The sequence below is a fragment of the Bombina bombina genome, chromosome 5, assembly GCF_027579735.1.
Source record: "Bombina bombina isolate aBomBom1 chromosome 5, aBomBom1.pri, whole genome shotgun sequence".
In the NCBI taxonomy this organism is placed as follows: domain Eukaryota; kingdom Metazoa; phylum Chordata; class Amphibia; order Anura; family Bombinatoridae; genus Bombina; species Bombina bombina.
Window position 1 is genome coordinate 812783115 of NC_069503.1, and position 15691 is coordinate 812798805.

The 15691-nt window shown below is 42.2% G+C and overlaps 1 protein-coding gene across 1 annotated transcript in view; it reads left to right on the top strand.

Annotated features, from left to right (window-relative positions):
* TWSG1 (twisted gastrulation BMP signaling modulator 1) overlaps positions 1 to 15168 on the top strand; it is a 94733-nt gene extending 79565 nt beyond the window's left edge. Inside the window, exon 5 of the mRNA XM_053714918.1 lies at positions 13311 to 15168. Within this exon, the coding sequence (XP_053570893.1) occupies positions 13311 to 13492 (182 nt within the window). The 3' untranslated portion in view covers positions 13493 to 15168. The remainder of the gene's footprint in view (positions 1 to 13310) is intronic.
* The last annotated feature ends 523 nt before the right edge of the window (positions 15169 to 15691 follow it).

Here is a 15691-nt window from a genome sequence, read left to right on the forward strand (position 1 = left end):
TATGGAAATTGAAAGCTTAGTTCTAAGTCATAGAGGTTTCTCTGACTCAGTGATTAATACTATGTTACAAGCTCGTAAATCTGTTTCTAGAAAGATTTATTATAGAGTTTGGAAGACTTACATTTCATGGTGTTCTTCTCATAAATTCTCCTGGCATTCTTTTAGAATTCCTAGAATTTTACAGTTTCTTCAGGATGGTTTGGATAAGGGTTTGTCTGCAAGTTCCTTGAAAGGACAAATCTCCACTCTTTCTGTTTTATTTCACAGAAAGATTGCTATTCTTCCTGATATTCACTGTTTTGTACAGGCTTTAGTTCATATTAAGCCTGTCATTAAATCAATTTCTCCTCCTTGGAGTCTTAATTTGGTTCTGAAGGTTTTACAGGCTCCTCCAAAACTACTTTCCTGGAAATTGTTGTTCTTTTTGGCTATTTCTTCTGCTAGAAGAGTTTCTGAGCTATCTGCTCTTTCTTGTGAGTCTCCTTTTCTGATTTTTCATCAGGATAAGGCAGTTTTGCGGACTTCTTTTCAATTTTTACCTAAGGTTGTGAATTCTAACAACATTAATAGAGAAATTGTTGTTCCTTCCTTGTGTCCTAATCCTAAGAATTCTTTGGAAAGATCCTTACATTCTTTGGATGTGGTAAGAGCTTTGAAATATTATGTGGAAGCTACTAAAAATTTCAGGAAGACTTCCAGTCTATTTGTTTTATTTTCTGGTCCTAGGAAAGGTCAGAAAGCTTCTGCTATTTCCTTGGCTTCTTGGTTGAAACTTTTGATTCATCAAGCTTATTTGGAGTTGGGTCAAACCCCGCCTCAGAGAATTACAGCTCATTCTACTAGATCAGTCTCCACTTCGTGGGCTTTTAAGAATGAAGCTTCAGTTGATCAGATTTGCAAAGCAGCAACTTGGTCCTCTTTGCATACATTTACTAAATTCTACCATTTTGATGTATTTGCTTCTTCGGAAGCAGTTTTTGGTAGAAAAGTTCTTCAGGCAGCTGTTTCAGTTTGATTCTTCTGCTTTTTGATTTAAGTTTTTTTCTTTCAAAAGTGAAAATAACTTATTTTTTGGTTTGTGGATTATTTTTCAGCGGAATATGGCTGTTTTTATTTTATTCCCTCCCTCTCTAGTGACTCTTGAGTGGAAGACTCCACATCTTGTGTATTGATATCCCATATGTCACTAGCTCATGGACTCTTGTCAATTACATGAAAGAAAACATAATTTATGTAAGAACTTACCTGATAAATTCATTTCTTTCATATTGGCAAGAGTCCATGAGGCCCACCCTTTTTATGGTGGTTATGATTTTTTGTATAAAGCACAATTATTTCCAAATTTCCTTTGTTGATGCTTTCTACTCCTTTCTTTATCACCCCACTGCTTGGCTATTCGTTAAACTGAATTGTGGGTGTGGTGAGGGGTGTATTTATAGGCATTTTGAGGTTTGGGAAACTTTGCCCCTCCTGGTAGGATTGTATATATCCCATATGTCACTAGCTCATGGACTCTTGCCAATATGAAAGAAATGAATTTATCAGGCAAGTTCTTACATAAATTATGTTTTTTTTATTATATGTGATGTTTTTCTTTTCTTTTTTTTGGAAAATACCATCCATTGCTGGATCTTTGCTGGACTTTATTTCTACATTCTCGGATGCCTCAACATTTTTGGTTAAATCAGTTTCTTTGTCTGATATAATTGTATTTTTACAATCTTATGAATCTCTGTTAATTTTTTTACTCTTAGTCTCCAATATATCTATCTTTAGAGTTTAACAAATGATCATCTCATTTTGTAGGGATTTAAAATCTTCGTCCTCGCCAAAAGGAGATAATTCATTACTCAGATAATTTAGTTTTTCCTCAAATTCTCTGTGTTATGTTTCTCGATTTTGTTATGATTTTCATTAAAGGGACACTAAATCCAATTTTTTTCTTTTGTGATTCAGATAGAGCATGACATTTTAAGCAACTTTCTAATTTACTCCTATTATCAAATGTTCTTTATTCTCTTGGTATCTTTTTTATTTGAAATGCAAGAATGTAAGTTTAGATGCCGGCCCATTTTTGGTGAACAACCTAGGTTGTCCTTGCTGATTGGTGGATAAATTCATCCACCAATCAAAAACTGCTGTCCAGAGTGCTGAACCAAGAAAAAAAGCTTAGATGCCTTTTTCATATAAAGATAGCAAGAGAACGAAGAAAAATTGATAATAGGAGTAAAGTAGAAAGTTGCTTAAAATTGCATGCTCTATCTGAATCACAAAAGAAAATGTTTTGGTTCAGTGTCCCTTTAAATTTAGAGATTAATCTCTTAAAGTATTATACCATTCAGTTTGTAAAGAGTCCTGTAGTTCAAAAGTGCAATCCTTAATAAGTCTTAGTCCTCTAGGGACCATATTTGAATTGAGATATTTATGTAAGTAACTTCCTATATTTAAGTTCTATTTTCTACATTTTAACACATCTTTTATATCTAAATTTTCAGTCGAAATATCAGTGATATTAATATTTTCTATTTTTTTCTATATCAAGTAGCATGGTCTTTCTGGTCTTGAAGATATCCATATTTTAATATCCTATATTATAAAAGGCCAAGTGTGTTTGTCTGAAGCCGTCATGCGCAGTAGAGACTGCGCGCGGACAAACACACCTGGCCTTCAGCTGCAGAGTAGTGCGCGCTGCGGAAGCTGCCTGGTGGGGGCGTGACCGGCGTCGGGCGTGCCGTGATGCGGGGCGTGGCCGGCGGACGTGACGAGGGGGTGTGACCTCGCGGGAGCGTGCGGGAGGGGCGTGGCCGGCGGGAGAGACCAAAACAGAGGAAGGAAAGAAAGCGAGCAGAAGAGGGGGGAAGAGCAAAAGAGGGAGAGAGAGCGCAAGAGAGTGGGAGAGAAAGAGGGGGAGAGAGAGGGGAGAGAGCTCAAAAGAGAGGTGGGAGAGAGAGCGCAAAAGAGGGAGAGAGAGAGCTCAAAAGAGAGGGGGGAGAGAGAGAGCGCAAAAGAGAAGGGGGAGACAGAGTGCAAAAGAGAGGGGGAGACAGAGTGCAAAAGAGAGGGGGAGACAGAGTGCAAAAGAGAGGGGGAGACAGAGTGCAAAAGAGAGGGGGAGAGAGTGCAAAAGAGAGGGGGAGAGAGTGCAAAAGAGAGGGGGAGAGAGTGCAAAAGAGAGGGGGAGAGAGTGCAAAAGAGAGGGGGAGAGAGTGCAAAAGAGAGGGGGAGAGAGCGCAAAAGAGAGGGGGAGAGAGCACAAAAGAGAGGGGGAGAGAGCACAAAAGAGAGGGGGAGAGAGCACAAAAGAGAGGGGGAGAGAGCACAAAAGAGAGGGGGAGAGAGCACAAAAGAGAGGGGGGAGAGAGAGAGCGCAAAAGAGAAGGGGGAGACAGAGTGCAAAAGAGAGGGGGAGACAGAGTGCAAAAGAGAGGGGGAGACAGAGTGCAAAAGAGAGGGGGAGACAGAGTGCAAAAGAGAGGGGGAGACAGAGTGCAAAAGAGAGGGGGAGAGAGTGCAAAAGAGAGGGGGAGAGAGTGCAAAAGAGAGGGGGAGAGAGTGCAAAAGAGAGGGGGAGAGAGCGCAAAAGAGAGGGGGAGAGAGCGCAAAAGAGAGGGGGAGAGAGCACAAAAGAGAGGGGGAGAGAGCACAAAAGAGAGGGGGAGAGAGCACAAAAGAGAGGGGGAGAGAGCACAAAAGAGAGGGGGAGAGAGCACAAAAGAGAGGGGGAGAGAGCACAAAAGAGAGGGGGAGAGAGCACAAAAGAGAGGGGGAGAGAGCACAAAAGAGAGGGGGAGAGAGCACAAAAGAGAGGGGGAGAGAGAGGGGAGAGAGCTCAAAAGAGAGGTGGGAGAGAGAGCACAAAAGAGAGGAGGGGAGAGAGAGAGCTCAAAAGAGAGGTGGGAGAGAGAGCGCAAAAGAGGGAGAGAGAGCTCAAAAGAGAGGGGGGAGAGAGAGAGCGCAAAAGAGAAGGGGGAGACAGAGTGCAAAAGAGAGGGGGAGAGAGCAAAAAAGAGGGGGGGAGAGAGCAAAAAAGAGGGGGAGAGAGCGCAAGGGGGAGAGAGCACAAAAGAGAGGGGGAGAGAGCACAAAAGAGAGGGGGAGAGAGCACAAAAGAGAGGGGGAGAGAGCACAAAAGAGAAGGGGAGAGAGCACAAAAGAGAGGGGGAGAGAGCACAAAAGAGAGGGGGAGAGAGCGCAAAAGAGAGGGGGAGAGAGCGCAAAAGAGAGGGGGGGAGAGAGCGCAAAAGAGAGGGGGAGAGAGCGCAAAAGAGAGGGGGAGAGAGCGCAAAAGAGAGGGGGAGAGAGCGCAAAAGAGAGGGGGAGAGAGCGCAAAAGAGAGGGGGAGAGAGCGCAAAAGAGAGGGGGAGAGAGCGCAAAAGAGAGGGGGAGAGAGCGCAAAAGAGAGGGGGAGAGAGCGCAAAAGAGAGGGGGAGAGAGCGCAAAAGAGAGGGGGAGAGAGCGCAAAAGAGAGGGGGAGAGAGCGCAAAAGAGAGGGGGAGAGAGCGCAAAAGAGAGGGGGAGAGAGCGCAAAAGAGAGGGGGGAGAGAGCGCAAAAGAGAGGGGGAGAGAGCGCAAAAGAGAGGGGGAGAGAGCGCAAAAGAGAGGGGGAGAGAGCGCAAAAGAGAGGGGGAGAGAGCGCAAAAGAGAGGGGGAGAGAGCGCAAAAGAGAGGGGGAGAGAGCGCAAAAGAGAGGGGGAGAGAGCGCAAAAGAGAGGGGGAGAGAGCGCAAAAGAGAGGGGGAGAGAGCGCAAAAGAGAGGGGGAGAGAGAGAGCTCAAAAGAATGGGGGGAGAGAGCGCAAAAGAGAGGGGGAGAGAGAGAGCTCAAAAGAGAGGTGGGAGAGAGAGAGCGCAAAAGAGAAGGGGGAGAGAGAGTGCAAAAGAGGGAGAGAGAGCGCAAGGGGGAGAGAGCACAAAAGAGAGGGGGGAGAGAGCGCAAAAGAGAGGGGGGGGGGAGCGCAAAAAAGAGGGGGGAGAGAGCGCAAAAAAGAGGGGGGAGAGAGCGCAAAAAAGAGGGGGGAGAGAGCGCAAAAAAGAGGGGGGAGAGAGCGCAAAAAAGAGGGGGGAGAGAGCGCAAAAAAGAGGGGGGAGAGAGCGCTCAAAAGAATGGGGGTGAGAGAGAGCTCAAAAGAATGGGGGGAGAGAGAGAGCTCAAATGAGAGGGGGGGGGAGAGAGTTTAAAAGAGAGGGGGGAGAGAGAGTGCACAAAAGAGGGGGAGAGAGAGCGCAAAAGAGAAGGGGAAGAGAGCGCAAAAGAGAAGGGGAAGAGAGAGCAAAAGAGGGGGGGGGGGAGAGAGAGCGCAAAAGAGAGGGGGGAGAGAGAGAGAGAGCAAAAGAAGGGGGAGAGAGCAGATGAGGGGGGGAAGAGAGAGAGCAAGCAAAAGAGGGGAGAGAGAGCAAAAGAGGTGGGAGAGAGAGAGCACAAGAGGGGGGCGAGAGCAAAAAAGGGGAGAGAGAGAGCAAAAGAGAGGGGAGAGTGCAAAATAAGGGGGAGAGAGAGCGCAAAAGAGAGGGGGGAGAGGGAGCAAGGGTTGGAACCGCGGTACCTAAAAAATTGGCCCGTGTACACGGGCTTTAGGACTAGTAAAAAATAAATAAATAAAATAAGAGTTGGATACTGTGTTCCAAAGGAAGAAAACCTCTCACAGGGATGGGATTAAAACACTAAATGCACAGAAAAAGCCCTGAAATAACTCAGCTATGCAGCCCTAAAAGAGAACAATCCCAAAAGAACTCTAGGTATAAAAATTAAAACATAAAGAAAGGGCGCGCTTATGACAAGTTACTGAGGTGAGGTCGCAATAACATCAGGTATACAATTATACACAAATGTTGAACAAGAAATAAAACAAATGGTTTATTTAAAACTGCAATTCCCGGGAATCTAGCTTCCTGATTGGCCAAAAAATTACCACATAAACCGGAACTAACAACGGTATGATCTGAGAGAGACACCAAGCCGTAAGAGTAAACCGGAGGGTCTAGTCGTGTAAACATTTTAGCTGTGAGGAAGCGGAGAAACCAGCATCCATCTAGAGGTTTCGTATTCTGGGAGAGTTTTGTACTTGAGGAGCTTCTTTGAATATTAGCACATTCACACTGAATCAGAGCGAGCCATTTATCCTTTCATACCCACACCTACTAAGATACAAGACGCAAGATATAGTATCTGTCGCTGGTTTTATGAAGATTTATACATGAAGATTGTTTTACTAATGACTAATTGGAGGGTCCACTGCCTGGAATCTGCAGGATTCAGAGCGATTAACCTTGCTATGTGCTACATGCTGATTGGTTGGTCAGGGCAAGGGCTTATTTATATCTACTATTTATTTTTTATGGGTTATATCTAATTTATTTTGTATGCTAATCTTTTTGCAATGCTGTCCTCACTCGTACATATACACCTTTTTAATAATTATTTTGTATACTGTAAATTATGTTTAAAAAAATAAGTAACCATAAAAAAAATTTGACATTTTAAAATGCAAATCTTTTCATCTTTATTTTATTTGCAAGCCCAGTATGGATGACAGTCAGGTGCTACTATTTATTTGAATTATTTATTCCAAATCTAACAGTCTCAATTTTGGCTGCAATTAAATATATTTCTGTTACTTCCTAAAGTCCTAATATAACCCATGTTTCCAAATATGATTGACTTGTGATTTTGGAAGTGATGTAGTTCAAACATAAACATTCATAAAAATGTCGGAAGAGTATTTCCTGCAGCAGGCTTACCACCAGCAAAGAAAAATAAACATACCCATGTTTAGGAAATACATTTTAAAGCTGCATGAAAAATATGGGTGTGTAGTTTTTAAAAGTAAATTATAAGCTTAGATATTATTCTTGAGTGTCAGCCACCCATTTCTCCAACATAGGTGTGTCCGGTCCACGGCGTCATCCTTACTTGTGGGATATTCTCTTCCCCAACAGGAAATGGCAAAGAGCCCAGCAAAGCTGGTCACATGATCCCTCCTAGGCTCCGCCTACCCCAGTCATTCTCTTTGCCGTTGTACAGGCAACATCTCCACGGAGATGGCTTAGAGTTTTTTAGTGTTTAACTGTAGTTTTTCATTATTCAATCAAGAGTTTGTTATTTTCAAATAGTGCTGGTACGTACTATTTACTCAGAAACAGAAAAGAGATGAAGAATTCTGTTTGTATGAGGAAAATGATTTTAGCAACCGTAACTAAAATCCATGGCTGTTCCACACAGGACTGTTGAGAGCAATTAACTTCAGTTGGGGGAACAGTTTGCAGTCCCTTGCTGCTTGAGGTATGACACATTCTAACAAGACGATGTAATGCTGGAAGCTGTCATTTTCCCTATGGGATCCGGTAAGCCATGTTTATTACGATTGTAAATAAGGGCTTCACAAGGGCTTATTTAAACTGTAGACTTTTTCTGGGCTAAATCGATTGATTATTAACACATATTTAGCCTTGAGGAATCATTTTATCTGGGTATTTTGATATAATAATATCGGCAGGCACTGTTTTAGACACCTTATTCTTTAGGGGCTTTCCCAAAGCATAGGCAGAGTCTCATTTTCGCGCCGGTGTTGCGCACTTGTTTTTGAGAGGCATGGCATGCAGTCGCATGTGAGAGGAGCTCTGATACTTATAAAAGACTTCTGAAGGCGTCATTTGGTATCGTATTCCCCTTTGGGTTTGGTTGGGTCTCAGCAAAGCAGATACCAGGGACTGTAAAGGGGTTTAAAGCTTAAAACGGCTCCGGTTCCGTTATTTTAAGGGTTAAAGCTTCCAAAATTGGTGTGCAATATTTTCAAGGCTTTAAGACGCTGTGGTGAAAATTTGGTGAATTTTGAACAATTCCTTCATGTTTTTTCGCAATTGCAGTAATAAAGTGTGTTCAGTTTAAAATTTAAAGTGACAGTAACGGTTTTATTTTAAAACGTTTTTTGTACTTTCTGATCAAGTTTATGCCTGTTTAACATGTCTGAACTACCAGATAGACTGTGTTCTGAATGTGGGGAAGCCAGAATTCCTATTCATTTAAATAAATGTGATTTATGTGATAATGACAATGATGCCCAAGATGATTCCTCAAGTGAGGGGAGTAAGCATGGTACTGCATCATTCCCTCCTTCGTCTACACGAGTCTTGCCCACTCAGGAGGCCCCTAGTACATCTAGCGCGCCAATACTCCTTACTATGCAACAATTAACGGCTGTAATGGATAATTCTGTCAAAAACATTTTAGCCAAAATGAACCCTTGTCAGCGTAAGCGTGGCTGCTCTGTTTTAGTTACTGAAGAGCATGACGACGCTGATATTAATATCTCTGAAGGGCCCCTAACCCAATCTGAGGGGGCCAGGGAGGTTTTGTCTGAGGGAGAAATTACTGATTTAGGGAACATTTCTCAGCAGGCTGAATCTGATGTGATTACATTTAAATTTAAATTGGAACATCTCCGCATTTTGCTTAAGGAGGTATTATCCACTCTGGATGATTGTGAAAATTTAGTCATCCCAGAGAAACTATGTAAAATGGACAAGTTCCTAGAGGTGCCGGGGCTCCCAGAAGCTTTTCCTATACCCAAGCGGGTGGCGGACATTGTTAATAAAGAATGGGAAAGGCCCGGTATTCCTTTCGTCCCTCCCCCCATATTTAAAAAATTGTTTCCTATGGTCGACCCCAGAAAGGACTTATGGCAGTCAGTCCCCAAGGTCGAGGGAGCGGTTTCTACTTTAAACAAACGCACCACTATTCCCATAGAGGATAGTTGTGCTTTCAAAGATCCTATGGATAAAAAATTAGAAGGTTTGCTTAAAAAGATGTTTGTTCAGCAGGGTTACCTTCTACAACCCATTTCATGCATTGTCCCTGTCACTACTGCCGCATATTTCTGGTTTGATGAACTGCTTAAGGTGCTCGATAGTGACTCTCCTCCTTATGAGGAGATTATGGACAGAATCAATGCTCTCAAATTGGCTAATTCTTTCACTCTAGACGCCTCTTTGCAATTGGCTAAGTTAGCGGCTAAGAACTCTGGGTTTGCTATTGTGGCGCGCAGAGCGCTTTGGTTGAAATCTTGGTCGGCTGATGCGTCTTCCAAGAACAAGCTACTAAACATTCCTTTCAAGGGGAAAACGCTGTTTGGTCCTGACTTGAAAGAGATTATCTCTGATATCACTGGGGGTAAGGGCCACGCCCTTCCTCAGGATCGGCCCTTCAAGGCAAAAAATAGACCTAATTTTCGTCCCTTTCGTAAAAACGGACCAGCCCAAGGTGCTACGTCCTCTAAGCAAGAGGGTAATACTTCTCAGGCCAAGCCAGCTTGGAGACCAATGCAAGGCTGGAACAAGGGAAAGCAGGCCAAGAAACCTGCCACTGCTACCAAGACAGCATGAAATATTGGCCCCCGATCCGGGACCGGATCTGGTGGGGGGCAGACTCTCTCTCTTCGCTCAGGCTTGGGCAAGAGATGTTCTGGATCCTTGGGCGCTAGAAATAGTCTCCCAGGGTTATCTTCTGGAATTCAAGGGACTTCCCCCAAGGGGGAGGTTCCACAGGTCGCAGTTGTCTTCAGACCACATAAAAAGACAGGCGTTCTTACATTGTGTAGAAGACCTGTTAAAAATGGGAGTGATTCATCCTGTTCCATTAAGAGAACAAGGGATGGGGTTCTACTCCAATCTGTTCATAGTTCCCAAAAAAGAGGGAACGTTCAGACCAATCCTAGATCTCAAGATCTTAAACAAATTTCTCAAGGTCCCATCGTTCAAGATGGAAACCATTCGAACTATCCTTCCTTCCATCCAGGAAGGTCAATTCATGACCACGGTGGATTTAAAGGATGCGTATCTACATATTCCTATCCACAAGGAACATCATCGGTTCCTAAGGTTTGCATTCCTGGACAAACATTACCAGTTCGTGGCGCTTCCTTTCGGATTAGCCACTGCTCCAAGGATTTTCACAAAGGTACTAGGGTCCCTTCTAGCGGTGCTAAGACCAAGGGGCATTGCAGTAGTACCTTACCTGGACGACATTCTGATTCAAGCGTCGTCCCTTCCTCAAGCAAAGGCTCACACGGACATTGTCCTGGCCTTTCTCAGATCTCACGGCTGGAAAGTGAACGTGGAAAAGAGTTCTCTATCCCCGTCAACAAGGGTTCCCTTCTTGGGAACAATTATAGACTCCTTAGAAATGAGGATCTTTCTAACAGAGGCCAGAAAAACAAAGCTTCTGGACTCTTGTCGGATACTTCATTCCGTTCCTCTTCCTTCCATAGCTCAGTGCATGGAAGTGATCGGGTTGATGGTGGCGGCGATGGACATAGTTCCTTTTGCGCGCATTCATCTAAGACCATTACAACTGTGCATGCTCAGTCAGTGGAATGGGGACTATACAGACTTGTCTCCGAAGATACAAGTAAATCAGAGAACCAGAGACTCACTCCGTTGGTGGCTGTCCCTGGACAATCTGTCTCAAGGGATGATGTTCCACAGACCAGAGTGGGTCATTGTCACGACCGACGCCAGTCTGATAGGCTGGGGCGCGGTCTGGGGATCCCTGAAAGCTCAGGGTCTTTGGTCTCGGGAAGAATCTCTTCTACCGATAAATATTCTGGAACTGAGAGCGATATTCAATGCTCTCCAGGCCTGGCCCCAGCTTGCGAGGACCAGGTTCATACGGTTTCAATCAGACAACATGACGACTGTTGCGTACATCAACCATCAGGGGGGAACAAGGAGTTCCCTAGCGATGGAAGAAGTAACCAAAATTATTCTTTGGGCGGAGTCTCACTCCTGCCACCTGTCTGCTATCCACATCCCAGGAGTGGAAAATTGGGAAGCGGATTTTCTGAGTCGGCAGACATTGCATCCGGGGGAGTGGGAACTCCATCCGGAAATCTTTGCCCAAGTCACTCACCTGTGGGGCATTCCAGACATGGATCTGATGGCCTCTCGTCAGAACTTCAAAGTTCCTTGCTACGGGGCCAGATCCAGGGATCCCAAGGCGGCTCTAGTGGATGCACTAGTAGCACCTTGGACCTTCAAACTAGCTTATGTGTTCCCGCCATTTCCTCTCATCCCCAGGCTGATAGCCAGGATCAAGCAGGAGAGGGTGTCGGTGATCTTGATAGCTCCTGCGTGGCCACGCAGGACTTGGTATGCAGATCTGGTGAATATGTCATCGGCTCCACCTTGGAAGCTACCTTTGAGACGAGACCTTCTTGTTCAGGGTCCGTTCGAACATCCGAATCTGGTTTCACTCCAGCTGACTGCTTGGAGATTGAACGCTTGATTTTATCGAAGCGAGGATTCTCAGATTCTGTTATCGATACTCTTGTTCAGGCCAGAAAGCCTGTGACTAGAAAGATTTACCACAAAATTTGGAAAAAATATATCTGTTGGTGTGAATCTAAAGGATTCCCTTGGGACAAGGTTAAGATTCCTAGGATTCTATCCTTCCTTCAAGAAGGATTGGAAAAAGGATTATCTGCAAGTTCCCTGAAGGGACAGATTTCTGCCTTGTCGGTATTACTTCACAAAAAGCTGGCAGCTGTGCCAGATGTTCAAGCCTTTGTTCAGGCTCTGGTTAGAATCAAGCCTGTTTACAAACCTTTGACTCCTCCTTGGAGTCTCAATTTAGTTCTTTCAGTTCTTCAGGGGGTTCCGTTTGAACCCTTACATTCCGTTGATATTAAGTTATTATCTTGGAAAGTTTTGTTTTTAGTTGCGATTTCTTCTGCTAGAAGAGTCTCAGAATTATCTGCTCTGCAGTGTTCTCCTCCTTATCTGGTGTTCCATGCAGATAAGGTGGTTTTACGTACTAAACCTGGTTTTCTTCCAAAAGTTGTTTCTAACAAAAACATTAACCAGGAGATTATCGTACCTTCTCTGTGTCCAAAACCAGTTTCAAAGAAGGAACGTTTGTTGCACAATTTGGATGTTGTTCGCGCTCTAAAATTCTATTTAGATGCTACAAAGGATTTTAGACAAACATCTTCCTTGTTTGTTGTTTATTCAGGTAAAAGGAGAGGTCAAAAAGCAACTTCTACCTCTCTCTCTTTTTGGATTAAAAGCATCATCAGATTGGCTTACGAGACTGCCGGACGGCAGCCTCCCGAAAGAATCACAGCTCATTCCACTAGGGCTGTGGCTTCCACATGGGCCTTCAAGAACGAGGCTTCTGTTGATCAGATATGTAGGGCAGCGACTTGGTCTTCACTGCACACTTTTACCAAATTTTACAAGTTTGATACTTTTGCTTCTTCTGAGGCTATTTTTGGGAGAAAGGTTTTGCAAGCCGTGGTGCCTTCCATTTAGGTGACCTGATTTGCTCCCTCCCTTCATCCGTGTCCTAAAGCTTTGGTATTGGTTCCCACAAGTAAGGATGACGCCGTGGACCGGACACACCTATGTTGGAGAAAACAGAATTTATGTTTACCTGATAAATTTCTTTCTCCAACGGTGTGTCCGGTCCACGGCCCGCCCTGGTTTTTTTTAATCAGGTCTGATATTTTATTTTCTTTAACTACAGTCACCACGGTACCATATGGTTTCTCCTATGCAAATATTCCTCCTTAACGTCGGTCGAATGACTGGGGTAGGCGGAGCCTAGGAGGGATCATGTGACCAGCTTTGCTGGGCTCTTTGCCATTTCCTGTTGGGGAAGAGAATATCCCACAAGTAAGGATGACGCCGTGGACCGGACACACCGTTGGAGAAAGAAATTTATCAGGTAAACATAAATTCTGTTTTTCTTTTGGACAGGCAGTATTTAATCAGTTTTTCCAACAGTAATGCCACTGTTGGTTATAGTTATTAAGCAAGGCATATTCATTCAGTCCCCAGGAAAAGAGGCAACACTGGAATGTTTGCCTTTTAGTATGGAATATTAGTCCCCTAGAATTTACGGCAATACTCTGCAAAGGTGACGACACGCAGTTAAATGTTCTACCGTTTACACTGTGGCAACAAACACTTTTGTGCTCTATACTATGTATTAAAGAGGCATTCTCATCAAATAAAAGCTTTTATGTATTTATTTTTCTAAGGTTACTAAGTGTGATTTATAGTTTACCTTTAATATTTTTCCATTGTGTCGCAGTATTATGGGCATTAAGAATGCTTCGGATAAGCATAAGGCTAGCCAATGAACTAAATAAATTTACACTTTTAGGAAATTGTGGCAGACTTGTTGAGCCTATGGTTCTTATTTGCCATCAAAATCTATGTTTTTATTATTTGTATGGGGAAAAAGCATTTAATATGATGTGACCTGTCTCTAGAGTATTTTTGTGTCTAACCTATATTACTTTTACTTCTTTTGCAGAGCATATGTGTACAGTGGTTTATTTCGATGACTGCATGTCGATTCATCAGTGCAAGGTTTCTTGCGAATCCATGGGAGCCTCAAAATACCGGTGGTTTCACAATGCGTGCTGTGAATGCATAGGGCCCCAGTGCATTGATTACGGCAGCAAAACAGTGAGGTGTATGAACTGCATGTTTTGAGGAGGCTCACTGATGCTCAGATAAAACAACTATATTGTGTTGCCCAGTTTATAACCCATCCGTGCCACTTCAACTTGCTCTTCACTTCAAAATAGTGCAGAGTTGCTGGTGTTGGCAGAAAAAAGGGTTTTAAGAGGAATACCAATAGGAACATAATTTGGGTACAATGGTTTTTAAATCTATATTTTTTATGTAAAATGCTATTTTTTAAAGTCATAGAATTGTTTTTATAAACTATGTAAATGTGCCTTTGTATAAATTCTTCTCTGTAGAATGTTATGCTTTTGTAAATTGTTAGACTTGTCCAGACTTTGCTACATTGGTAGATCCTATGAAGTGAAGAACAGGCCATAATTTTCCATATAATATGCATACTTTTGTAAATTGCTGGTTACTGTTATTGTAAATCATATTACTTGATTCTCTTGTTTTGTACAACATGTAGCAAATAGCTTTGCCTATTAGAAATTCCATTTTGAAGTTTAGTTTAAAAAGTACAGATTTTTCTACCATTTCACTATTTTTCTATATAGGTTTAAGAACCGTTTTGTTTTTTTTGCACTTTCATGGCTAATATTCATATTACATACTGTTCTTAACGTATAGCCACTTCCTTGCCAATTTCTTTTTAAGTAGCTTCCCCTATTAATAAAATTTAACCTAACAGAAGATTGTGGTCCATCACTTCTGCTTCATTCTCTAATATATAGTATTAAATCTTAATTTGAAAAAAAAAATAGTTTTGTAAAAAAACAAAAAAACACACAAAACAAAAGAAACATATCTGCTCATTGCCTGGTACTGAAGCTTAGTATGGTAAAGGTTTTTTTCTCTCCCTTCGTATCTATATGCTTCTGATGAAACAGTGGGTAAAACTACTTTTGGCTACTGCTGTTAGTCCTATGGCTATATTCCCAGATACACTGCATGTTGGAAACTCTTCCCTGTAAAAACAAAAAACAAAATAAAAAAATATATAAAGAGTATTCTATCAGTTTATTTTGGGACTTCAAAAATATCATACTTTTTTTTTATATATGAGAAAAAATTGTTAAAAGTAGAAATAATAAAGTAATCTAGAATATTTGTGGTCTGTGAGAAATTTGTTATTGAGAGTCAGTTACAGTAACTTTGAAAGTAATAATATCCAGAATACCTTACGGTCAATGATCAAACAATAAAGGGCCATTAAATGCATGTTTTATAGATGCAAAGTAAAGATGGGCAATTAAGCACTACATTGTCAGAGATCTGCACATAAAATAAATGCTTTGTAAGCACTTAATGTTATCTTGGTACCAAAATGTATATTGTTTGCATTCTAGGGACACACCTCTTGAAAGCTTTGGTTACATTTTTCTTATGTCTTTAACAGTGTTCAATTAAGGACAGATATAACTTTGTAAAAGTCAGAGTTCTGAACTCTGCAGTGTGTACTCCGTCTTCTCTAGGACAGAAGAAAAAGCCATTGTCAAGGGCAAATTATTAATAAAAAAGTGCAGGAAATAATGAAATGGCATGGTTTATTAATCGAAAAAAGTGCAGGAAATAAATAATGAAATTACATGGTTTATTATAATTTTTTTGGTATGTATAACTCAACATTTTATATGGGGTTTTATTTCTTCTCTTCTTGTAACTAGGCACAAGCTTACCAATAAAATAATCGCACATTATTCAAAGTGTATTACAAAAATTATCTCAAGGGGGTGTGTATGGGCAGTGGCCTTGAATGGTCGCAAATCTGATGGCTGCTGAGATGTTGGATAATCAACCAGTTATCTTCAGATTGTTACCTCATCCTAGTCTGAGATTATCAGATATTTTTACAGAAGTGTATACCGATTCTAACAGTACACATTGTGTTGTACTAACATTAACATATCCCTGGATTGGACTGTTTAGTCCTGTGGCAACGGCCTACATTTCAGAGCTTAACACCGCCTCTCTCGGAACACGGAGGTAGAGCAGTATAAGCTAAATTACTGCTTTGACAACATGAACATTGAGGAACTATATATGTGAATGTGAGACCTCTTTGAGGAATTTTAGAGGACATTTTTTATGATTCTAGTCATTTGAAATTTCTTAGGATATTATGCTTTTTCCACCTTGATGTTGAATTATGAGTGTTCCTTGGTATATGGACTGCAAGATCTTTTGTTTGAAGTAAGACCTAGTAACGGTAAAAATTATGCC